At 43.2% G+C, this 24,924-nt stretch overlaps 1 protein-coding gene across 15 annotated transcripts in view; it reads left to right on the top strand.

The window, feature by feature from the left end:
- Positions 1 to 12,933, top strand: part of TNRC6B (trinucleotide repeat containing adaptor 6B) — a 127,259-nt gene extending 114,326 nt beyond the window's left edge. For all 15 annotated transcript variants that reach the window (XM_082769421.1, XM_082769420.1, XM_082769426.1 and 12 more), the window contains 12 exons: positions 460 to 585; positions 1,693 to 1,824; positions 2,352 to 2,447; positions 2,579 to 2,753; positions 3,048 to 3,182; positions 3,384 to 3,560; positions 5,601 to 5,747; positions 5,976 to 6,071; positions 8,519 to 8,743; positions 9,252 to 9,322; positions 11,056 to 11,195; positions 12,074 to 12,933. In XM_082769421.1, coding sequence (XP_082625547.1) covers positions 460 to 585; positions 1,693 to 1,824; positions 2,352 to 2,447; positions 2,579 to 2,753; positions 3,048 to 3,182; positions 3,384 to 3,560; positions 5,601 to 5,747; positions 5,976 to 6,071; positions 8,519 to 8,743; positions 9,252 to 9,322; positions 11,056 to 11,195; positions 12,074 to 12,464 — 1,911 coding nt within the window. In that variant the 3' untranslated portion in view covers positions 12,465 to 12,933. The remainder of the gene's footprint in view (positions 1 to 459; positions 586 to 1,692; positions 1,825 to 2,351; positions 2,448 to 2,578; positions 2,754 to 3,047; positions 3,183 to 3,383; positions 3,561 to 5,600; positions 5,748 to 5,975; positions 6,072 to 8,518; positions 8,744 to 9,251; positions 9,323 to 11,055; positions 11,196 to 12,073) is intronic.
- Positions 12,934 to 24,924: the final 11,991 nt, after the last annotated feature.

Below are 24,924 nucleotides of genomic sequence, written 5' to 3' on the forward strand. Positions count from 1 at the left end.
GCCTGCAGAGGAAGTAATAGACTTAGGAGAGATGCCTTGACAACCTAGTCTGACCAAGTACCTGACTTTTCTAAAACAGTGGCCAAAAATTCTCGTTGACGCAGTCTCACCATACTTCTAAGCTAGTGGAATGTTTTTTTTTAGCGTGTTGTTTGTACTCACAGTTTCCATTTCCCAACATGTAAAATGCAAAACAGCAAACACAAGCTTTGTCATGTGCTTTGAAATACACGGATGAACATGACTGCTCAGCGTAGAGGAGAAAGAGCCTGCATCTTGAAAACGTAGTGCAGCAGTCTTAATGCAGGTGGAATGTTACTGAGCGAGGGCAAGCATCTCAGCAATTCATAGGATACTCTGTTTAAGTCAGTACTTGCCGCATTATTTATACATAGTTAATAGCATAGAAATCCATTATCCTGAAGAATTCCTCTTCTCACTACTGCTTTAATTTTATAGGGTGGCAATCATGGTTTGTTTGGAAACAGCACAGCACAATCGAGGGGCATGCACACACCAGTGCAGCCACTAAATCCTTCCCCCAATATCCGGGCGCAAGTGCCTCCCCAATTTCTTTCTCCCCAGGTAAGGAATTTATAGTAACTGGTTACTTGTAAAGAAAAGAAAAGGAGGAAAAAAAAAAAAAAAAAAAAAAGCTACAGCCTCCAGACCACATCACTGAGGAGACTTATACGTATGTCTTAGTCTTGACTTGATGTTAAGAAATAAACAGCATAGATAAAAAAAAAAATAAAAAAATCTTAAGGACTTTGGACCATGAATTTTAAAATTCATCCAGAGATTGAATTTTGCAGAAGGATTAGCCTTCTTTCTCTCATTCCGAGGCAGTTGTAAATGCTCACTACCAGTATTCTTAAATCTGAGTGGATTCAGAAATCTTGTCTTACATAGGCATTTGCAAAGTATTTACAAGTAAAATACTCGTGTGAAAGCTGAAAGTTACTCTGAAGTGAGACAGTTGGCTTAATTTTTTTTTCGAGCAGTTTTGTCCTGTGCTTCGTGTCCCCCTGAATAAGAGGCCTGATGAAGGGCTACGTGTTGCATTTACTTTGCAGAACTCTTTAAGACCTCAGGCTCTCCAACTGCACAAGTTTACCTTTTGCTTTGCACTTGGTGAAGACTTTTGGAGTTTCTCTCGAATACTCTACTTGTGTAACTCTCAAACACGCAGGGAGAAACGGGGGGATTCTTCTCCACCTACTCCTGTCTTTTACTATAGCTTATCCAGCATACACAGAGATTAACTCTTTCTGTGAGGCACTGTTTCTTTGCTACAGTGACTGCCTGAATGCCTTTCTTTTCCCTTGTCGAGCAGTACATTTTTAATGTGATAATGCAGTACTGTGATTACTGGTTAGCTGCGTATATATCAGGATTTTAATCTAGTGCAGTCTCTAGCAACTGATTGGTTTGGGGAGGAACTTTTGTGTGTGTGTGTGTCTGCATCTGCACATGTAATATTGTATATTGTCAATCAAGTGAAAAATTCACTCTGCTCAAGCCATAGATTATGTACGTTTAAATGTGATGTGTTAAGAAATCTGTAATGTCTTTCCCAGAACACCACTTAAGATCGGTGTCCTACCTATTCCTTTATACAAATATTCCCACTCTATCATCTTGTCTCGTAGCGGTGCATTTCTTGAGGATGTGTAATTGATTTTCGTGCAGGTTTCGGCCTCCATGCTCAAGCAGTTCCCCAACAGTGGCTTGAATCCAGGTCTTTTCAATATGGGGCCCCAGCTTTCTCCGCAACAGATTGCCATGCTGAGCCAGCTTCCACAGATTCCTCAGTTTCAATTAGTAAGTAGCTAGTAATCTTGTGAGACAGATGGTTTACAAATTGTCTGCTGCTTTCTTTTTACGTTTGTTCTAATTCTGTTTCCTTCTAATGATCTTGTGTTATTTTTTGTACAAATATTCCCTGCTTGTTGTACATGAAAATAGTCCTGTTAGGGGTCAGTGGGTAATCCAGACAGGCTTGTGTAATTACTGTGAATGTTGCAGTGGGATGGTAATGATTCTCAGCAATGTCTTTGTATTACAGAAAGCAGTTGTTTGTTGATTTTCTTCAGACTTAGAGTATCAGCAATAGTACTAGTAATACTGTTGCATGATGTGAAGTTAGAAACAATTAACAAATGTACTATTAACAAATGTACTATTCTTCTAAAGCTTTCATTAGTAATTTTATTTCATTGTGAGGAATGAGAAACAGTTCACCTTTACGTACGTTGTGAGTAAAGCACTTGCAGTTGAGCAGCTCCTGGCAGTTGCATTTCACTTGAAGAACCCTGAATTTCCACCCTTCCCCCCCACTTCTCTTGTAGGCATGTCAGCTCCTCCTTCAGCAGCAGCAGCAGCAGCAGCTGTTACAGAGCCAGAGGAAGTTATCTCAAGCTGTGCGACAACAGCAGGAGCAACAGGTGGGGCACTGCTTCTGTCAATCACGTGAAGCATAAAGCGTGCTAGCGCTGGACTTGCCAGAGAGCATGGTCCTTTGAATCTCTTTCGAGTTGCTTCAGTATCATGCCTGGTTTTTTGCTTTCATTTGCAGATTGCTCGTATGGTGAGTGCCCTCCAGCAGCAGCAGCAGAGGCAGCCTGGTATGAAGCATTCACCATCCCACCCTGTTGGGCCTAAGCCGCATATAGACAGCATGGTACCCAATCCCTTGAATGTGGGTCTCTCAGATTTACAGACCAAAGGGCAAATACCTGGATACGGTTCAGGTAAGTGCTCCCGTGAAACGAGTAATTAATGTATAAGCGCTAGAGCAAAGGTTACAAGAAATGTCAGCTCTTGATAAAATTGCATTGCTTTTCATTATAAGAGAAGAATACAAACCTAATGTCAAAATGTATCTTAGAGGCATGCTGACTTAACCGACCTATTTTCAAAGTTCCTTTCAAATATTTCATTTGCTGTGCTTGAATTTTGAATTTTTGATTGCAGTGCCGCCTGATTTAAGGGTGTTTAAAACAAAAAGAGCAACTGATAATGGCTTCCGTTTGTTTTTTTCACAGGCTTCGGCTCAAGTGGCATGGATTATGGCATGGTGGGAGGGAAAGAAGCTGGAACAGAATCCCGCTTTAAACAGTGGACTATGATGGAAGGGCTGCCCTCTGTGGCTTCTCAAGATGCCAATATGCACAAAAATGGTGAGAGGGGATTGGTTATTTTGAGAGTACTCTTTAAGTAGCATCTCACCAGAGGTGAAATAACTCAGGTGAAACTGCTTAAAGGTAGTTAACATCTTAGCTCATCACTATGCATCTTAACTTTTTTTGGTTTTGGTATTCCATATTCTCATAAAGACCCCAACCTTTCCTGAGTGCAAATGTCTCTTTTTAATATTTCAGGTGCAATAGTGCCCCCTGGAAAGGCTCGCGGAGGGTCGCCCTACAACCAGTTTGACATAATTCAGGGCGACCCACTAGGTGGCCATGCAGGCCCTGCTGGTGATAGTTGGTTACCTGCCAAATCTCCACCGACGAACAAGATCGGAAGCAAATCCAGCAACGCCAGCTGGCCTCCAGGTATTACACGAGGGCAGGGGCTATGCCCCAGCTTTACGGTTGATGTGCTGGGACCTTTCTTCATCTTACGTAACTAACCGCTATAAGGAAAACATTTGTTTGGTGAATCGCATTTTTTAAAAACAAAAATGTTGAGTTTCCAGTAAAAAACAGCAAAGCTAAATAGGAACTAACTGATGAATTGCCTGAATAGTCTTTTCTGTAGTTTTGTGACTTTACATTTCAGGAAATTTTCATGAGAGCACCTGTCCACAAAATACATAACACCAGCTCCCTCCTTGTATTCATTCCTTTCTTGTGTTGTGTTAGGATGAAAAAAAAAGGGTTTAAAGATCAGATTGATCTGGAATCAGAAAGCAAAAGTTAAAAATCTACCTTTTTGTGATGATGGGAACAGAATTTTCCTGTCCTGACCTTTTTTAATTTGAGGATGCTTGAACTTTTCCTCTCAGGAATGGTTTATAAATATGATCCACTGTGGAGCACAAGGCTTCTTTTGCCAGCAGTATTGGTACAAAATGTGTGTGCTGTGCTGTTTGTGGTTCATATTTGCTTGTGCTGCGTAAAGGATAGGAGTACTGCCATATTTCAATAGTTCTCAACAATCTTGTGGCTTTTGTAGAAGTTTCTTTCTTTTGGGGTTACAGTCAGCAGTAGCATATTCTTAAAAGTCATCTAGAGTTTCACTGGCAGAAATTTCTGTCCACCAGAAAACTCAATATCTAGGAAAAATATGTATGTACTTAAACAAGCACATAATCTTCTGTGAAACAGTCGCTAAACCCAGACTGGTGTCCTTGAAGTTGCATGGATTAATCACCAGTGTTGTTCAGCAAATAGCAGATGCTTTGATTTTCTCTGTCTGGAATACTCTTATATTCCAGGAAAACATTCCTTGCTGCAAATTATCTGCTGTGTACCCGCTCAAGCACAAAGAAATAAAGGTGCAGGTGCATCTCATGGGTAAACCAGTAGGACAGACCTTGCATCAGCAAGACTGGGAGTCTGTGCAACAGATAGACAACAGCAGGAAGCCTACACAAAGTAATTAGAAATTGTAGTGTCTAACTACGGCAAGAAAAATATTTTCTGATGAGGCAGAAGAGATTTAAAGAAATAGCTATCTCAGTAAAGTCTGTGCACCCACAATGTTTCATACTCTCTGAACTGGCTAACTGTTCCAGACCAACTTTTTAAAGACTTTGCTTAACTTGATTTTCAGTCTTGCCAGTTTTCAGAAGTCTTTACAAAAACAAGACTCAGACTCATCTCTTACCTTGTCTTCAGCCATTCCAGGTCCTAAGCTGTGTTCATGGATATTTTATTTTGGAACAGAGACACTGAGTGTGACGTGACTCATTTGTGACTAGACCTGAGAATCTGCTTTGGGTGGTCCTTAAACATAAGGTGGTGCTTCAGGGGACTGCAGTATTTTGTCAGTAGCTGAACAGATTCTTTTCTTGGTGTGGAGCTAGTTGATCATATTAGGAATTTTGATACCTGTTAGCCTATATTATGTTGTAGAGTTACAGAAGATTAGGAGCTGATGACTGACATCTACAAAATCATGAAGGCAGTGGGTAAGATAAACACAGAATTTTAATTCTGCAAATGCTGCGGTGTTAGAACTCCTGTGTAAATGGTGGAACTAAGATAGAGGATATTTCTTATGTTTTCACTGAGGTTCTCCTGACAGTGCAGTATCGCAATCTAATACTGCCCTTCCTGTGACAACTTTTTGAACCAGTAGTATCAAGTTTTCATCTCATAGACATGAGAGTCATAGTCTTGACTATGCTGTTACATACAAATAGTCAAAGGAATGCTGTATGCACTTCCACCTACAGTTATTGACCTGTGTTCAGTCACTAGAGATAATGCCATGGGAGGAAATATGAAACAGATCTTAATTAAGAGAAGTCTGATCTTGTGAGGAACAGTGTAGAAGACTTGTATCCTCTAAAATATTGTCCAGAATTAATTCCAGTAAATGGCATTCTCCTCTCTGCATCTAACTCTTTTTTTCCCCTCCTGTTCCAGAGTTCCAACCAGGAGTGCCATGGAAAGGTATACAAAACATTGACCCTGAATCGGACCCCTATGTGACCCCTGGAAGTGTGCTGGGGGGGACAGCCACATCTCCCATTGTAGATACTGACCACCAACTTCTGCGGGACAACACCACAGGTAAAATGTCGTGCTGATATCCAAGAATATTCTAACATGCCTGTCAGAACACAATTAAGTCTACTGCATTTGACTAAGCAGGAAGCCTTTGTGCCTGTGCATCGTGTCTGTGTATCACGTAAAAGGTCGGCATTGATACAAATTGTGGCTTTTTTGAGATTTAACAGGATAACAGAAACTCTAAAACTGGCCTACTCTTCTCTTTCTCTCTCCTTCTCCCTTTGATAGGGTCTAATTCTTCCCTCAACACCTCGCTGCCTTCACCTGGTGCCTGGCCCTACAGTGCCTCTGACAATTCCTTCACCAACGTTCATAGCACTTCAGGTATGCGGGCTCCAAAATTAACCTGGACAAAAGATTTTCCACTTATTAACTAGTTTCTCCTCCTTATTCCACCTTGAATATTGAGCCTTTCAGTGACTGCTGGGGAGGTTTGGAAATAAAAATTCAAGTGGATGATTATCATTTTCCTTCTGCTGATAAAACATTCTGTTGTAGTTGCTTTAAAAAAATTGACTGAAAGACACTTGCCCTTTACCTGGTACAAAAATTCCTGGTTACACAGGTTAAAGGATCGCAGTGAGCAGTAGATGTAAAAGAAAAAAACTTACATATGATCCATTGACATATGTAAAGGGGGACTATCCTGTTTATTTTTAAATACCTCCTCCTGTATGTATGAGGTAAGGAAGTAGAGTAATAAGGCAGGTGATTTTATTCGTCTTAACTTTAGAATATTGGGGTGCTGTGAAGAGAACACTTTTCCCTCACCTTTTATAACACTCATCGTTCCCTGAAACCTGGAGACAGAACATTTTTAAAGGACTAAAGGTCTTAGTCAGAGGTCTTTTGATGGTTGGCCTGTAAACAGTAATTTAGATGTCTGCCTCAGATTCTTGGTAAGGCCTACAAAGCTTTCTTGCAAAAAAGGGTCTCTGCACGCACTTCTGAGTAGGAAACTGGAAATTATCATTTCAGATAATTAATTGAGATTTTGAGGTGCTTGTAAATACTGGAGTTTTCTTTTGAGACATCCTTGTCTTTGATAACTACGTAAAACTGAAGAATTGTGTGCAGATACCAGCAGTGGTGAACGTGGCTGAGAGCTGCATCTGGCCAGGACTGTATGATTTTTCCATCTTACGGGATAACAGCTGTGTTCATATGTTAACTTGACATCTTCACAAAGCCAGCTGAAAATCACACTTGCCCCTCAAGAAAAACAGTGTTCCTGGTGCCAGTTTGTGGCATGACTTTGGTTTGAAGCAGTATCTGTGTATGCAGCATTCCAATGACACAAAAAATATCTCTTTCATAGCCTGGGAAATGGAATGGCATGTATCAGCTCTTTACCTCTGCTTAATGTTGTCTAGCACATAAGGAAACCCAAGAGATTGGAGGGAAAAAACATTACTGAAGTAGCTGAATTGAAGAAACCAGACCTCTATCTGGCATAAATCCATAAATCTCCACAAGTTGTTAAACTACACACCAGTGTTAAACAGATGGAAAGTGGGTCATCGGAATCAGGGATTTGGAATTTACAAATCTATAAAACAAACTTGTCCAAGTGAAACAGGGTTTTTTAAGCACTTTTGTATACTTTCCTAGGTTAGAGCTTGAAACCTGCTTACTGCTGACAGTTACTGTCACTGAAATGTGGTGATCTAAATGTAGAGGGAAGCATGCTTTTACTTCTCGCTGTAAATGTGATGGTCTTGAGTCCCAAACGTATTATTTTGTGACATCCTGTCATGTTGTAAATCTGGATTTTTATCCGTTGTTTCAAATCAGTAATTTACTACCTTTTGTTAGTAAATAGAGCTTAATGCGTGTATTTGCACCCACACAAATGAATTCTGATGAAGATAATTGGCACAAGTGCCTTTACTCCTAGATTGCTTTGTCTGTGCTTGCTGCTTCTGATTGCAGAGCAAGGAAAAAGGAAATTACTTGAACAATTTTGACGTCCATTTGTTTCTTTTTACTGGGTGATAAATGTCTCTTGGTGTTGGGAGGTATGGGAGAATTTACACTCCACCTTGTTAAGGACAAGCGTTTAGGAAAAGCTCCCACATATCCATAACTTAATGATGTTTTAGGGAGTCTTTTAATTTTTTTCATTGGACTTTATTGAAGTGTGTTAGGGATACTCACTGGTGGTGATCTCCTAATAGGTATTGTGTAATGTTTTCTCGTATAAATGTCAGGATTGTTTAAAAGTCCAGTTGTCACACAGCACAATGACCTTCACGTGCTGTCATTGTTCTGACTTTATAATGAAATCTGTTTCATGAGAAAGCTTTGATCTTATAAGAAGACATCTTTAGGAGGTAGCATTAGCTTAGTAGACCAGGAGCAGTAAGCAGTTATTTCAGGTCTCTGCAGGTTTAGGGCCTGAAGAAAGTTCAGTTTTAATATAAGTCAGTAGTGCCCAAACTTGTAAGAAACGCTCGTGTTCTCAAAAGAAATACAGTACAGACATAAATATTGCTGTTAGTTGTTAATGACTGAATATACTGTTGCTAGTTACAATAACACAAATAATCTAGGATTTTGTTGTTGTTGTTAGAGTATATAAAATAAGCAAAGATTAACTATGGCATGGCTTTTTTTTTGTTATGGCAATTTTTAACTGTTTTTATGGTTCTGTGTTTTGTGCTTATCTGTGATTAAAATTGCAGTCAGAGGGTTTACAGTAATAGTATAGTCGAAGGCTAGTTGAATCTGTTATGTTTCTCTAATACATGCCTTTTATTTTCATCTTCTAGCAAAATTCAGTGATTACAAATCAACATGGTCCCCAGATCCCATAGGACACAATCCCACTCATCTCTCCAACAAGATGTGGAAAAACCATATTTCCTCAAGGAACACTACAGGGCTGCCCCGCCCGCCTCCTGGCCTGACCAACCCCAAACCATCATCTCCATGGAACAGCACAGCACCCCGATCGGTCAGGGGCTGGGGGGCACAGGACTCAAGGCTTGCCTCTGGTGAGAAAAATCATCTGATAGCACCATTGATCAGACCTGAGGAGTGTACGTTTTACAGCACTAATGGTTTGGAGGAAAGAAAGTTGCAGTTGCCTGGTAAAAGGAAAAAAAAAAAAAAAAGTTCCTTCTTGAAATGGAAATTTCATGTCAGTGATTGGGATGGTGGGGGGAGAATCCCAGGTCCCGCTGCAGGGGATGAGTTGGAGGTGGTCTCAGAGCTGCAAGGAGGGAATTCCTATTGCATGGGGCCTTTCAAGCCTTGAAGGCATTGGTTAAGTGCTGTCTGTGAATGGGAAACTCCTAGAAGATAAAGGTCCAGTAAAAAGTAAATCATGATGTGAAATGTGAGGAAAGATGTGGTTTTTCTTTCCAGGACTAAAGATTAGGCTTCATATGTTAGCAGGGCTGATAATCTTGAGTTTGTCTGAGACCAAAAGACCTGACTGTAAAGAAAAAAGGGTTTTCGTTGTATCCAGTCTTTTTTGATTCCTCTCTCTTCTGTTTGCAGCATCTACTTGGAGTGATGGTAGCTCAGTTCGTCCTAGTTACTGGCTGGTTCTTCACAATCTCACTCCACAGGTATTTTCTGTTACTGTCTTTGGCAACTTACTTGCTTTGCGAAGACACCAATTTGTGGATTCTTCAGCTGTTTCTCTGTGAATAAGATCTAAAAAAATCAAATCTGTCAGCATACGTAAGAATTGTTTCTACTAAACAGTAGTCTGATGAATTTTTCAATTGCAGTCTCTTCGTTTAACTTGAAGATGTTCAGCATTTGCTACATGACTGTCTTAGCCTTTCCTTACCTAGAGTTTCAAGAAATTATTGGAACAGAAATACGTTTTTCTTAGAAGTGAGGATAAGTTGCATGACCATAATGTGGAATGGTTTATAGCAGCTAAAGAGACTGTTTCTTTGGGGTGTTGTAAGAATGCTGGTGTAACTGCCAGTTTTCGCTTTGGTGTTTCCATAGTAAAACCACAGAATGTTTCCAGCACTCCTGCCAAAAGCAGTCTCGTTAGGTTATTCCTGCAAAAGTATTCTCAGAACTCTTCCATTCGAAATGAATTTTGTGGAGATCCTGGTTTCAGCGATCCCAATTAGTCTCTCTATTCAAGGCTTAGGAAAAGCTTGTGTGATTATCAGCAGCGCCCTGAGGTCTAGACAGAGAGTTCCCTGTTCAGCAGGGTAATTTACCACGCTTCTAGTGCAGTTTAAGATGACATCAATGTGAAAGGAAAGAGAGTCTCCTTCAGATCACCCCAACTGGCAAGCTATGCTCCTTTCATAGGAAAGTCTGTTTTCCTTAGGAAACAGCAGTGGTGTGACGAAGAGGCACAAGTCTAAGTCCCCGCCCTCTGCAGGGTAGTTTACTGCTTTAGTAATGGTTTAATGGAAGAAAAATATTTTTGAAGGCATTGAATTAATAAAAAGGAGAAGGTAGGTTATAGTTGTTCATAACAAATCTTCTTTTTGTTGTTGGTCAACTACAGTGGAGAGGAGGAAGTGTAAAGATTAAGGTGATTTCAGAGACAGTACCTTCAGTTTCTTTTTTAATCTTGCCCACATTTATACCCACATAAAACTTTCTTTTCCTGAAAAGAGGGAGGGGGGAGAGGAAGAATGTGATAACACTTCCTTAAGTATCTGCACATACGGATCCCATTTGTGTGTGCATGTTCCTGTGGCATACCAGGAATGGAATCTGTCTGTACAGAGCACCTTGGAGAACAGCAGTTACTGGAGGTAAGAAGCTGTTATGCTGCAGGAAGGAATGCAGGCAACAACTGCTGTGAAAACATTAGTTCAGGAGGAATGAACATTGCTGGGTTTGGCAGAAAGACCACTGTCTGTTTCTGTGACTTCATGTTTAATAACCACAAAGACAAAAAATGCACCAAAAGAAAAGTAAAAAAGACCCTTGTTACAGAGGTGAGATTTCAAATTTTGCAAAACTGGTTGGTGTAAATTCTACTGCAATCAGAGTGCTGGAGGCTTAACAAATTCTGCTTCTTTGGTCCAAGTCCTAATGGCTGGAGAAACGCAACTTGCATGTAATCGCTGGAAAACATGTCAGATTGTCGCATGAAGCAAAGTAATTGTGAGAGCTTGAAGTCACTGTAATTGTGAGAACTTGAGGCATACAGAAATGCTGTTTGAAAATAAAATCCTCTCACCTTTGTGTACTTTTTTACTTCCACCTGCTTTCCCGTGAGATCAGTTATCTTTAAACTACTTGTGACTGCTGAGTTTAAAGTGCATTTGATGAAATAGTTACAAATGTCCCTTTTACCCTGGCTGTTCTTCCTCAGATCGATGGGTCAACCTTGAGGACGATCTGCATGCAGCACGGCCCACTGCTGACATTCCATCTGAACCTGACCCAGGGCACCGCCCTCATCCGATACAACACCAAACAGGAGGCGGCCAAGGCCCAGACTGCACTGCACATGTGAGCAAATCCCAGTGGCCTTTCTTTGTTACCACATTAGTCATCAACACCAAATGTCTCTCCACTGCTGTGCTTTGGAAACTCATTCCAAGAGCGCTTCTTTGAAGGGGATCTTTCATTCATGAATAGAAGATGAGAAACAAAGCTGCCTTCCATTTATGTCGTTTTAATTGTTGGCACAAACCTGTAAATACAGAACCAGGAAGGTGCAAATAGGGTGGAATTGTGACCAGTATGCGAATTACTGTACACTTTGGGCTATTTTATGAAGCCTTGTGAATGACTTCAGATGAAAATCATTCTTCCATATGTAACCCAAATGTGCGGGAACCTGCTAAAGTTTTGAGATAAACCTGAAATAGCTTTTGTGAAAGGCTGCAGGTCTTACGTTTCCTGTTACCTAAGCCTTTTGGAATTGACTGTGGCTCTGTTAAGTTCGGAAAATGTGAGAGGTCTTGAGACTATTTTTGGGGGGTGGTGGTAATAAGCACTAAAATTCACTGAAATCGTGTAAGCGAGGCTAATCTTATCTTCAACTTCCTGGGCTTTTCAGCCTTTTCTTGCTCTATGCTATTTGAAAGGTGGCATATGTGCATTTCCCATTTCAGCTACACTGCGTATGTACTTTCATTGTCCTCGCATTTATCTTCAGGGCCTTAGCTTAAATTTAGAACGCTTTTGTTGCAGGCCTAACAATAGAGAATTTGATTTTTGCCCCGTATCAAATGGCTGACATTTTCTGTGCTCTTTCCATTGTGACGAGCTGCTTTCTGCTTTGGTTTTGTCACCTGATAGCGTTCTTTCCGTGCCTTCTGAATCCCTACCCTGAACTTCCAGCTTTGTCTAATTATTTTTTTTTCTCCCACCTGTCTTTCTAGGTGTGTGTTGGGAAACACTACCATCCTGGCTGAGTTTGCCACAGATGAAGAGGTTAGTCGCTTTCTGGCACAAGCTCAGCCCCCTACACCTGCAGCAACCCCAAGTGCACCCACGGCAGGCTGGCAATCCCTGGAGACGGGACAGAACCAGACAGATCCAGTTGGACCTGCTTTGAATCTCTTTGGTGGGTCAACAGGGCTTGGGCAGTGGAGCAGTGGTGGCGGCGGCGGCAGCAGTGGGGGCGATCTCACTGGCGCTTCATTGTGGGGGCCCCCAAACTATTCTTCAAGCTTGTGGGGGGTCCCGAGCGTAGAGGATCCACACAGAATGGGCAGCCCTGCTCCCTTACTACCTGGAGACCTTCTGGGAGGAGGGTCGGATTCAATCTGAACTTAGAACTTTCAACTCTGACCTCGTGACCTTTTTTGGAACAGCAGCAGCACTAACTTGACCTTTTCGTTTTTTTCAACTTGCAATAAATACATTTATAAAAGGAAAAAAGAAAACGGAGAGAGAAAAAAAGGTGGGTCATTGACAGACTGTCTGAGCACATAGTTGCCTCCCTTATATAACTTCAGTTTTTTCGTTTGGAATATGAATCCAAAAAGAGAACATATCACTCTTGAAATACTTGAATCATGAACGCCAACTTAGAAAGACAATGTGAAGCAAGTACACATACCATTTAAATCTAAACACAAAAAATTAAAAAAATTAGTTTCTAGTTTTTCACTTTTTCATGTTATACGGAAGTTGTTGCTAAGAAACATATATACTGAAAAAATAGCTTTTTAACTTTGTTTGCACTGGGTGTGTTTCCGTCCTTAGGTCTACCATGTTGGGTTGGGGCAGGGGTGGGATTCAAAAGAAAAAACGGGGTGGGGGGGGGAGGGGAAGACTTGACGGAGCCTCACTTTAAAAACAAAAAAACAAAATAATAATTAAAAAAAATTAAAAAATGAAAAAAATCAACAAAAAAAACAAAACAGAAAACAAAACAAAAAAACCAACACTTTGTGATTGGCTGGTTGATAAGTACCAGTGTGTTCTGGCACATGTAACTGCCCACGTGTGCTTGTTTCTGTGTGAGTGCGTGTGCACATGTTCGTGTGTGTGCATTTTTTCTCTATATATATAATCTTGAAACGCTGCATTGCTGATGGTCTACGGGCTGGCTGGCCATCTGCGTGTCTTGCTTCAGAAAACAAGACAAGCACGGTGGAGTCCCTGTGGCTGAAGCAGAATCCAGTTGGGCTGGATTAAAATTTGTCAGTAGGTTTTTTTAAAATTCATTTTAGCAGGGTGCTATCTCAAGTTTGCAGATCATACTGAGTGGGTAGTCGCTTCCTAGCCCTTGTTCTAACCCTGTGGTAGAGCGGAACACTGCCATATCCAAAGGATTTGGTGAGAGGGGAGCCAATGTTGTCTTTTGAGTAGCAGTGTATTTATTTATTTATGTCTGCATGTGGGGTTTTTGTACTGAGTGAACCCTAGAATGTTTGTTATATAATGCAAGCCATTTTTTTTTTCTTCAGAAGAGGGGAGGAAAGAAGTCATTGCCATTTTTTGTGTGACAAAGACGAATGTTCTTATTCAGTCTCTTGCAAGCTTCAGTACCTTGAAAAAAAAAAGACGAGCGTTTGTTTTTCTCCCCTGAATGCATAGACAAGCACCCACATTCATTCGCAAAGAATCCATCAAAACCCTGAAAGTCCAGCCCAACCAAATTAGCCTTTTAACTGATTCACTGCTTGTATTAACACTGACAAAAATGAAATCGTGTCAGCAAATCGCTGGCCGGCCTGCCTCATCTCCTGAAAGCACATGCAGCTAACTCCTTTCTGCGTCTTCACGGTGAGCGTTACCTGTGCCAGGCCTTGGTGTATTACAACGCCAGACCATCACTGACAGAAACGTTTACTTACGAATGTTCTTAAACCAGTGTGTACTTCAAACGTTTCCTTTTGTTTCTCTGTGTTGTGTTTTTTCCTGTGTACGTGGTTTTGCTTAGGGAGGTATATAACTAGCAAAGACTTTTTTTTTTTTTTTAAAGTATTGCACCTTTTTGTTTTTTTTTTTTTGTTTTTACTTTTTCTGTACTGTTGCTTTTTAATTTCTGTATTTAAGGAAAGGTTTGGGTTTTTTTTTTGTTTTAGCATCAGTGTAAGTAGTACTCTGGGCAGGATAGGGGTAACCTATATAACCCACAGTGATAGCCAGTGTGTGCGTGCATGTGTGCGCCGGGAACAAAACTTCCAAGACTGCTTGTTGGGAGGCGAGTTGCAGCAGCCTTGAAGGAGCATCCCTTTACACGAAGCCAGAAGTCTTTAGGAGGGGGGACTGGGAAAAAAGGGAAGAGAGATGCCGGTACTTTTTCCGTAAGCGCTAGCAGTCCCGCGCGGCGTTGTCTAGCTGTCATACTGTGTAACGAAGTGCCGACGTTGAGTACCAGCAGATACCTGTCCATTCCAACCCTCAGCGGGAGCAGTTCTCCGTTTTCATTGCCTGTCCGGGGGGGGAGGATAGGGGAGCCTCTTTCTTCAGCGTTTCATTGAAGGATACAACAGTGTCTAATACATTTAACTCTTCAGCTGGGTGGGGAGAAGCGAAAGCAGATGGGGGTGAGGTAGGGGTGTGTGTGTGCGTGCGTGTGCCTGTGCTGGGGCGGGGGGAAGGCCTAGGGAGTTCCGTGGCTTTTTTTGGATTCGCCCTCTCTGTGTAAACCCAATGTCACGAGGAAGGCTGACTGAGGGAAATGCTGCATTCACACATGCCCGTAGATTGGTGTGCAAAGTGTTACGTGACAAAAAAAAAAAAAAAAAGTATGAGTAGGTTCGTATTCGCTTAGTAAACTGGAGCGTGCAGCATACTCCGGCCCCGTTTGGATATACTTTCCTATCACGTCTCCTCCTTCAGCCCAGCGTGCACAAAGCAGCAAAAACCTTCTCTTCCAGCTCCCGCTAGCTCGCTGCCCCTCGCCTGCACGCATCCGCAAAGCTTCGCTTCCGATAGCCTCCGCTTGAAGCCCAGAGCAGGTGTCGAGCAGCCCAGTGCCAGCAGCACTTCCTAGCAAAGCGCCGTGGGCCCGAGGCGAGCAAGTGCCCGTCCTCGCCCACGGTTTGCTCTCCGTGCTGGCTCATCGCTGTGCTCCACCCTCACTTCTCTCTCCCAGCCTGCCCTAAGGTCCCTTTTCCTGCACTTTGGGTTAGTTGAGTTCCTCGCGATAACTACGGTGAAAGCCGGGTGCTAGAGCCCCTCTTGTTTACAAGACGTAATGAGGGATTTGAAATATTTAAAAGAAAAAAAAAAAAAGAAAAAAAAAAAAAAAGCTAAATTGTTCTTCCATTCTAAGCTTAAAGGGAAAAAAAATTAAAACGTACAAAAAAAAAAAAAAAGACCAAAAAGTGCATATATATATTTTAGATGAAGACTAACTCTGGGAGCATTTAACAGTGTTTTTGTTTTTATTTTAACATTTTATTTTCCTGCTTTAAATTTGCAAGCATTCTCAGGAATTCTAGGGTAGGAAGCCAGTTTTTTGAAGATGGTTTATTTAACCTTATCCTAGATAGATGGCTGTTTCTTGTTGATAAACTTTTTCAAGTTCCTGAATCTTCAAAATGTTTGAAAGTTTTTACTTTAAAATAAAAATGCTAAAAAAAAAATTAATAAAAAGAAAAAGTAAAAAAAAAAAAAAAAAGTAAAAAAAAAATATCTCCAAATGTTACTGTCAAGCGGGGGATCAAGGGTTTGAGAGACTGTCTGAGTTCAAGTAACGTCAAAACTTCTCAAGATCAGCAACAGCAAGCCGTTGTGGTCTGACGGTGGGGGAGAAGGAGGGTTCCCGTTCGCAGTGCTGTGTCGCTCACGCGGACGCACGCAGTTGCATGGAGAAGAGAAGTGCGTGAATGGAAATCTTATCACTTTGTTCCCTTTCGATTGAAACTAAACTATTCTTCCAAGCACCTTTTTCAAAGCGAAACTGTAAGCCGAGCAGAAGATGCAGTGTAGTTTAGCCGAAAGAGTCCTCGGTCAGGGGCAGCAGCAGGAAATAACACGATGGTGCTTCTTTAAACCACTTGTGAGTAGTGCTAAAGAAAACCAGTGCTGACAGAAAACCCAAGAATGAAGTAGTTGGAGCCTGCCTGTACAGCAAAGGCAGGCGATGCGGGAAAACTCCAATGAAACATCCCATAGAAATCGATTCCCCATTTTCAGCTCTTCGCTCAGTTTTATTGCCCACTTGGAGATTTGCTGCTTGCTTTTCTTCACCCCCAGCCCGCCCCCCTGCCCCGATCTTTCTGGTTAGTTTTCCAGGAGGGGAAAAGCTGTTAAACCTCCTGCCTTCCCCCTGTTGCTGCTGGCTGTCAGGGCGTTCGGTCTTGATCCTGAGAGCCCGGTGCTGGGCCGGCTGCCTTCTGGCCCCCAGCCCCGAGGCTCGGGGGCTCTCGCTCCGCCTGATGTGGCCAGGCTGGAACCACAAAAACCGCGCTAGTGCCTTTTTCCACGCACCCGCATGCCCTACGGTAGGGGAAAGGGAGGGAAGGCGAGGCAGTGTAGAGTTGCTTAATGGAAATGTACCCGCTTTTAAAGAGAAAAAAAAAAAAAAAGAAAGAAAAAAAAAAAGAAGCATGCTGCGTAAGCAGGTCGTGCGCCGAGTTACGTAACAGTAGTTAGGATTACTGTTTAAAAAAAAAAAGTCAGATGCCAAATTTCTGTCCTCTCCGTATCAGTTGCCCAGTGGTTTCGTGTTGTGCTCTGTGTGCATATGAGTGTAGACGTCTGTGTCGATTCCAACGCATCAACTAATCTGGAGGAAAAAATAAATGTATGGCAGGCCAGTAGAGGGGCGTTCATTTGGGAGTTGAAGATTATTTTTAGTTTTATTTTGTGATTTTTAAGGAGAGCAAATGAGCTTCTTTTTTTTTTTTTTTTTTTTTTTTTTTTTTTAAGCTAGAGGCTGTGTTTTCATCAAACCGGCGGTGTCCTAAAAAAGCAGAAATGTAGGATTTTGTCAAAAAGAGCCCAGGAGCTTGGCAGTCACTTGGAAGTGAATTGTGACTGCTGAGGGGTTGCAGCCTGGAGCCTCGGTCACCTGCTGGGGCCAAACCTCCTGCCATGCAGCACTCTGCTCCTCCGTGCCCTAAAGGCACAGGCCTGCGAATGATGGTGACCATCTCCCCAGTGATAGTTTTCCCGAATTGTTACAGCAAAGCCACGTTAATCTTACTGCTTTCCAGCTACAGGTGACAGTTCTTTTCCTCTCCGAATTACGTGTAGCTAACAGGGATGTTGCGGCTCAGTCCTGGCATCCCTAACCTCGGCCAAGGATTTCTGAGCACCCTGCTAACCAGGCTTATTATTTTTTTAATTTTCTGAAGCTACAGAGAACACTATCATTCTGTTCCCGGTATTGGTTCTCAAGATTACATAGTTCAGATATACTTTGCAGGTGGTTTCAGATTTCCTGCTTGTTTTGTTTTGAATCCTTCAGTGCTCCATCTTAGCAGTCTTTTAAACAAGTACCCATTTGGCACCGGCCTCCTGGCTCACCCCCCAGCCTGCAGCGTGCATCAAGCTGGGGCTTTTTTTAACAGGCTTGACATTTCCTCACTCCGTTTGACAATTTCATTTTAGCCATGATAACAAAGCCTAGCAAGCAAAAAACATACATGTAAAGAGGAGCGGGTGCAGCTCAGCAACCTGTGTTGAGACCTCGGACACTTATTTTGGAAAGCAGGTTCGGTATGCACGTCGAAAGACTTGCCAGCTTTTTCCAATGTTTTTGTACTTCCCTGGACACTTGGCCAGCAGTCTTGAGAGTGGTTGTTTTTTTTTGTTGCTGTTTTTTCCCAATCGCAGGCTGTCAGGGTTTTCTTACAGGTTTTTTATTTTGCTTCAGGTTAAGTGGTGTGCGTAGTGAGCAAGAATATTAAACCAAGCGCGTTTTTCCTTTGCAATATAAACAAGATGTTTTCAACAAACTGGCTGGGATAACCACCTCAGAGATGAAATAACAACGGAACCTTTATATTAAGTTGTCTTTTCTTTTTTTTTTTTTTTTTTTAACCTACCATTAACTTCTAAACATTTAGTCCTTTGAACTTTTTCCCTCATCCTTTCCTTCCTAAAAATGCTGCCACATCTTCCACTGTTTGTCTTGATAGTGCACCCAAGTAGTACTGTAGGGGGGGTTGTTTTGTTGCTTCGTTCTTTAATTATGTTTACCTTTAAGGCTTCTAAATTTGTTCGTGCGTATGCTTTTCCTTTTGACTTTAGGAGGAGTACTGTATGTGTTTTCTGAGATACCCAATTTTGGTCAAGTCTAGTCTGGGAAACTGGGAGTGATCCTCCTATAAATGAGTCCCACTGACCTGAAACGAGCGTGCGCTGCTCAAGGAAGGGCTCTTTGTGCAAGTAAACCTTAGCTGGACCAGGGTCCAGGTAGCAGCTGAGGACCTGTTACATTTCCAAAGCAGCAAAGGGATCAGTCTTGTATATCTCGCCTTCACTGTAGCTCCTGTGACCTTACCATCCAGGTTGCTCAAGTGGATTGAAGTGCTGTTTTTGTGGCAGATGGTTAGCATCTCAGGGTATGGGTCCTGATGGAGTAGAAGGTGATTTTTCCTCTCTCTGAAGAGGAGAGGTTCTCCAGGAGCCCCCTGGTTCCCCCCGGGAGCAGCTTTCTTATCTGTAAGTGTGTGCATGTATTTGTGGGCAGGAAAGTAATCCCGAGAAAGCTAAGTTGAAATGAATTCAGAAAAAAAAACAAAAAACAAAAGCTGTTGAAATGCAACTTTGGTCCTGAATCTGAAACAACATATGCAGAATCTGTTGCTGTGACTAAATTGATTTTTTTGCACAAAATACCATTTCAGTTTTATACCGTTTATCTGCTACAGTTTTGCAATGTCACAAACCTTATTGCCTGATGCTGTTAGATCATATCAGTCATTCCTGCTGTGATCAAAACGCAGATGTCTGAAGTCCAAATCTTCTTCCTTTTCCTTCACCTCCCTTACGAGGCTTCTCAGTGGGGCAGAAGGGTGTTAGCAGTAATGGGGGGAAACGTGTAAAGCTTCCCTGGCATTGACAAACCCCGCTTCCCTGCTGTGCTGAATTCACATCCCAACCTAAAATGCAAACCCTGAACGATGCTGGAGTGGAGCTGTTGGTTGGCCTAGACGGCAGGAGCCTAACTGGAGATCTTTAGCAGTCCTGCTAGTTCGTGTCCCTCACGATGTTTTCCCTGAGTGTCCTGTCCCTGTAAATACCAGTGTTGATGAATTTTACCAAAGTTCCCCCGCAGTAGGTGATAGGAAACAGCCAGGTCCATCCCGTAGTGACTCCAAGCAGAGCTTTGTCTCCAGTAGGAGCCAAGGGTCCGTCTGTCTGCACTGCTGTGAAAACTGAGTCAGGGTCCTGTTAAAATAGAGCTCTGTTTCGTGGTGTACCTGGAACTTTAAACCTTGTGCTGCAGTGACTAGAGCTTCTAATCCTTCTGTGAAAAGTGAGTTAAGGTTTCATCTACGATACAAAAAAAGCACCACAGCTCCTGAGGGTGTGGAGCCTGTTGTTAAAACTCATCAGGCCCAGCTTCACCTGTGGCACGCAGCAGCCGACATCCCTCCGCTTCTACGGTTGGCGTGCGCGTTTTCATTGAGCTATGCAGGGAAGTTTCTCTCCAAAAATCCCCCGGGATCCTGCGCTACGTGAGCAAGCTCCTCACGAATCAAGTGCCCTCTGCAAAGAGCCATTTCCACCCCGTGTGCGTGTGTGGCAGTCGGGACTGGCGACATTCAGCAGCGGTAGGGCTCCTGGTAACTCGAGAGGGTTTTGTGAGTTGACTCTGACAGCCCTTCTGTACCTGAACACAGAGCACTCCAGGGAAGGGGGGGGAGAGGGACAAACGCGTTGTGCCAGCCAGCATGAAGTATTTTTGCAGCAAACACTCTTGACTGTGGTGGACAGAGGGGAAGGGAAGAGCTGGGAGAAGTTTGCCTGGGTGCGCAGTACGAGGAGGCGGTGCGTGGCGAGAAACATTTCCTTGAGCACAAAGCCTCACCTTGGGTGTCAGTGTGCGTTGTCGCCTTCACAGAACTCATTTCTTCAAGTTTTTAATCTGTTTTTGTTTGTTTGTTTGTTTTCTTAAACTGAGACAAAGTGGAAGCTTCAGTCAGAGCAGGTTGCACAGCTTGCTAGAGTAGCTATTTTATGACATGGTTATGATATTACGTGCTTGCTTTCCCCTCCCTCTCCCTGCCAGATACGGCTCACCCTTTCTATATAAGGCGTCAAGTGTGGGTTTTTTTGTTTTGTTCTGGGGATGCGTGGAGAAAGAAGCAAAATGAAGTGAAAAATGCAAGCCAAGGTAGAACAGCCTTACTTTAGGGGGGTAGCCTTACAACAGAGCTTTATAGTGAGTGTGCTGTATTCCAAAATATGTAAGCCAAAAACAAAAAAAAAAAAAGCATTCATTTATGCAAAAAAAAAAATTAAAAAGAGGTGTTGGAAGACTTCTTTAATATGTACCTTCTAAAGGTAGCGTAAGGTCTCACCAAGTGACACGTTATTGTGATACTTCTTGCTGGGTCAGTAGGGACGGGTCGGGGTATAAGCGCTTAATGTTTTCCTCCTTCTGTGTTTTTACAAGCAGTAAGTTAAATGTGGTATTTATGAATGTGCCTTTGTGAGTATAGTGACTAATTGAGGAGACCTCTGGGGCTGGAGGGGAGACAATGGTCAATTTATTCTTTCAAGAGGTCAGACGTTGAGATTCCAGCCCACTGGTCCCTTTTTTTTGGCAAGCAGCATCCTTGGGCTGGTCTCTACACTGCACAATACGTATTCATCTGTGGTAGAGATCGGGGCGGGGGGCGAGGAGGGAGGCGGTGTGATGCACAGAAGCTGTTGGTAGTTTTAGGCTAGGCTGCCGTTGCAGGTTGAGTTTGTACATGTACTACGTGGCTTCTCTTTACGTTGGTGTGCATGAGTGTGAGTGCGTGTGGCTTTATTTTTTTTGTAAGCACTGGAGAATTGAAACACAGTGATGTTTGAGACAAATTTATACATGTAGACAAGATGACGTTTTGTAGCTTCTGTTAAATAGTGGGTGCAGGCACACTTTTACCCTCTGTCCGTGTCCTGATAAGAGAAACAGGAGAATTTATTTTTTTCAACCCTTCAACTTCCAGCACACTTAATGTTGCCATGTAAATGAACAGGGTATTACACAAGAAGAAAAAAGAGTTTTTGAAATGGTGAGGTAGAAGTGTTTAAAAGGAGAAAAAAAGAAATCTGAAGTAATTTTTTGTTTCTTCGAAGCTGTTTGTAGCTAAACATGGGAATCTGCAGTGTCTCCTTCCATTTGTTTTTTTTTTCTAATAATTCACCTCTTCGTCCCACCCAAACCGAGGTGTACGAGATCAAGAGCTGTTGCTGTAGCCCCTCGCAATTCCCACCCTGAAAAGCAACTCCAGTGGGATCCCTCAGCTCTATTCAGGAAGACAAAGAGAGGAGAGACTCTGCAGTTTTCTTTGCTTCGCTCTCATTCCTCTCTAATGGCCTTGAAATGTATTATTATGCAAATGTGAATTTTGATACTGAACTTAAGAAGAGGTTGTTTGTTCTTTTTTCAAAAAAAAAAAAAAAAAAAAGGTCCCATATGTGGTCAGCATTGCTTCTTTATTTTGTAAGTGAATTGTAAACTATGCATTCTGCAAAGGGGGCGTAGGGGACGAAGATAGCTTTGCTAAACTGTTCAGGAGTTTCTGTGTCCATGGTAGATCCGTTACCATTTGGGGGGTGGTGAAGTGATAACTTGGAAATAGACAGGAGTTCCCAAGAACTTCTCTTGGTTCAGAATTCGGCCCCTGGGCAGAGATTTGGGGAAACGAAGGTCGACTACAAAAGAAAACGGGCTCCAAAGCTGCTGCAGGATGGTGAATTGTAGCCATGCAGTGTTAACCCAGGGCCAGGAGGGTGACTGGGACACCAGCTCTACCTGGGGAGCGATCCGCCGCCGCCTCCTGCGTTCTGGCCCCGGTCAAGCTCAGGAAAACACGGTGCCGTAGGCACTGGCTTCTTTGGATTTACTACTCGCTTTCCATTACAACAGTCTTGCACTCTCCCAGGAGAATTGGGACGCGGCGGGTCCTTCCGTCTACACCCTCTTTTCCCTAAAATCCTCGTTGCTGCTGTTCCTGGCACAGCTATGGACAGGACGGTGGAGGTGGTCCTGGTGGTGCTGATCAAGGCACGACCGCGAGGGTTGCGTTTTTCAACATCGGCAGCGCGTGCAATTTTGGGGAACGTAGACTGATGTGTAGACAAGGCTCTGTTGAAAAGAAAGATCATCTTTTTATCCATGGAGTGGCTGGTAGCATAACGGGCAAAAAAGGATTCACTTCCTCACATCTCCAAAACGCAGCCATTGTGTGAATTTCTTGCGTTCCTTGAAGCTCGCTGAGCTTCCAGGAGCAGTCTCCTCAGAAAAGTGTAGATCTCGCTGCCCTCTTCATCATCTTCCTAGGGACCCTTTGTTGACTTGACTTTTTCCTTCGTCCATGGCGTACCATGGTACCTGCATTATCCTTGGCATTATCTTAGACGTAATACCATAAACCGAGAGGTTATCCTGCCTGTATTCAGTGTTTTCATGCAGCAATTTTATTTGTGTTGACGTTCACAGTACTGTAATAAGTAAGAGACTTGATGATCGCTCTCGCATCTGCGCCTGCCTTGCAGATGTGATCTTATCAGGGTTCCACTCTGTCAGATTGCCTTCAACAACAACAAAAAGTTTTAAAAAAAGGAAAAAAAAATCTGAAGTTTCAACTCACAAAAATACCTCGTGGTACATTTCCCCTTCTGACGTAACCATTTAAATCTTAACATTTTCTTCTAAACTTTATAGGTTTTCATTTCCATCCGTTGTCTCCTTTCTAAAAAGATGCTTGGAATAGTGGTTTTGAGCACAGGACCAGAAGCCTGGAACTCCTGACCTTGAACATTGGCCCTTATTCTTCCCTCTTTGGCCTTGGGCAAGTCATTGAACTTCTTTGCCTTTGTTTTTTCATTTGGAAAACAGGGGTGTTAATAATACCTACCTACCTCACAGGGGTTTTGTGAGGATCAAGTAGTACATGTTTGTAAAGTGCTTTAAAGATTAAAAGCATGATAGAAGTATTAAGAGTTCTTACAGCAAGGTAGCTCAGTTCTTTTTACATTGTTTGCTTGTGTGGAGGGAGAGAACCCACGACATTTTCTGTGATGAAGCCATTAGACACTCAAACCCTCTGTGACAGAAGTTGATGGAGATTGTTACTCACGCTCCTCCTGTCTTTGTGCCAGTTTCCTCCTCCCGCTCTTCCTCGTCTCGTTACACCAGTTTTGCTCCAGGTCACACGTCTCTGGTCATACTTCTGGAGAAACTTTTGAACTTGAAGTACTTCGAGCTTGCTGCTTCTTTCACCAGGTCTCCACGTTGGAATCCGTTCGTGTGCTTCTCCCTGCCTTCAAACAGAGTTTTTGCTAATTGCCATCCTCCACCGGGCGCATCTCCTCCTGCCACCACGAAGGGGAGGCGGTGGCCTGGGGCTGCCGTACCGAGAGCCGTGCCGCTCCAGCAGCGAAGGGCACAGCAGCTTCCCGTGTCCTTCCCTCAGCTAACTTCTCACTGACACTTCAAGTACAGCATCTCTTTTTGCTCCACGGCAGAAGCTGCCAGCAAGACGTAGGAATAGGGAGCGACGGTCGCTGCTGCCCACGCGCCTTCCAGCCTCCCACAGCCTCTCCGGGAGCGTGGTGAGGAAGGGACCGAACCCGGCGGCTGTTGGGGAGCCTCTGCTGCTTCCTCCCCTCTCCAGCCCCGTGGTTGCCCTTTCTTCTTTATGGATGTGCATCTCAGGGCTGTGCATTTGAGCCCTCATGCCTTTGGGCATCGGGCCTTTGAAACATCAAGGGTTTCCGTGTCCGAAACCTCCCCGACGCTTCCCGGTCCTGTGTCCTGCGCTGCTCCCTGTGGCCTCGGGAACATCCCTGTTGCCAGATGCCACCTGCTCCATCTCTGCTCGTACTTGGGACGAAACACGCAGCGGTCCTGCAGAGAAGGCAGCCGGAGCGATGCCCGTGGGGTTTACACACGCGGCCCTTGCGTTTCTGTCACAGCCTGCGGGGCACGCGCGGAGCATCTGAGGCGCGAAGCTGCTTCTTTCTCGTTCAGGAAACCGAACAAACGGCAGCACGGCTGCTGATGGCGACTCTGTAATGTTTACTCTGGAAGAAATGTTAGGTATTTTCCCCCAAAGAACCAAAAATTTTAAAAAATATATATTAATGAAAGTAACCAAATGTAAATGTCCTGGAGGGAGGGAAGGGGAGGAGGAGAAGCAGTGACGGGGGAGCACTCTGGTCTATCCTGATCTCCGCCACTTGGCTGGAGATGCGAAATGCTGCTCTGAGTTCCACAAACATAAGGGATTATGTTTACAAAGGTAAATGCCTTCTACCTGTTCAGGAAACTGGCTCACGGTGGGCATCAGACGTCTGGCGAGCTTCTCCTCGTTGCCAGCGGGCAATGGGAGAAGGGTTGTGTCTGGAAGAGGAATGGAGAAATAGGTTAATTTCATCTAATCTTCGTAGTAAAGCAGTGCCACTTCCTCTCTTCTTCTTCAAAAAAAAGACAAAAAAAAAAAAAAAAAAACAACGAAGGGAGGAGGTTGCAGAACAAGAAACTTGGTGATGTCCAAACTGGCTGGATTAGAAAAGGCAGCTTTTCTACTTTGCACATAACTAGGTAACAGGAAGGTACAGCTCAAGTCCTCTTGCCTGAAACACTGTCCCCCAGAAG

Source organism: Aythya marila (genome assembly GCF_965140915.1).
Source record: "Aythya marila genome assembly, chromosome: 1".
Taxonomy (NCBI): domain Eukaryota; kingdom Metazoa; phylum Chordata; class Aves; order Anseriformes; family Anatidae; genus Aythya; species Aythya marila.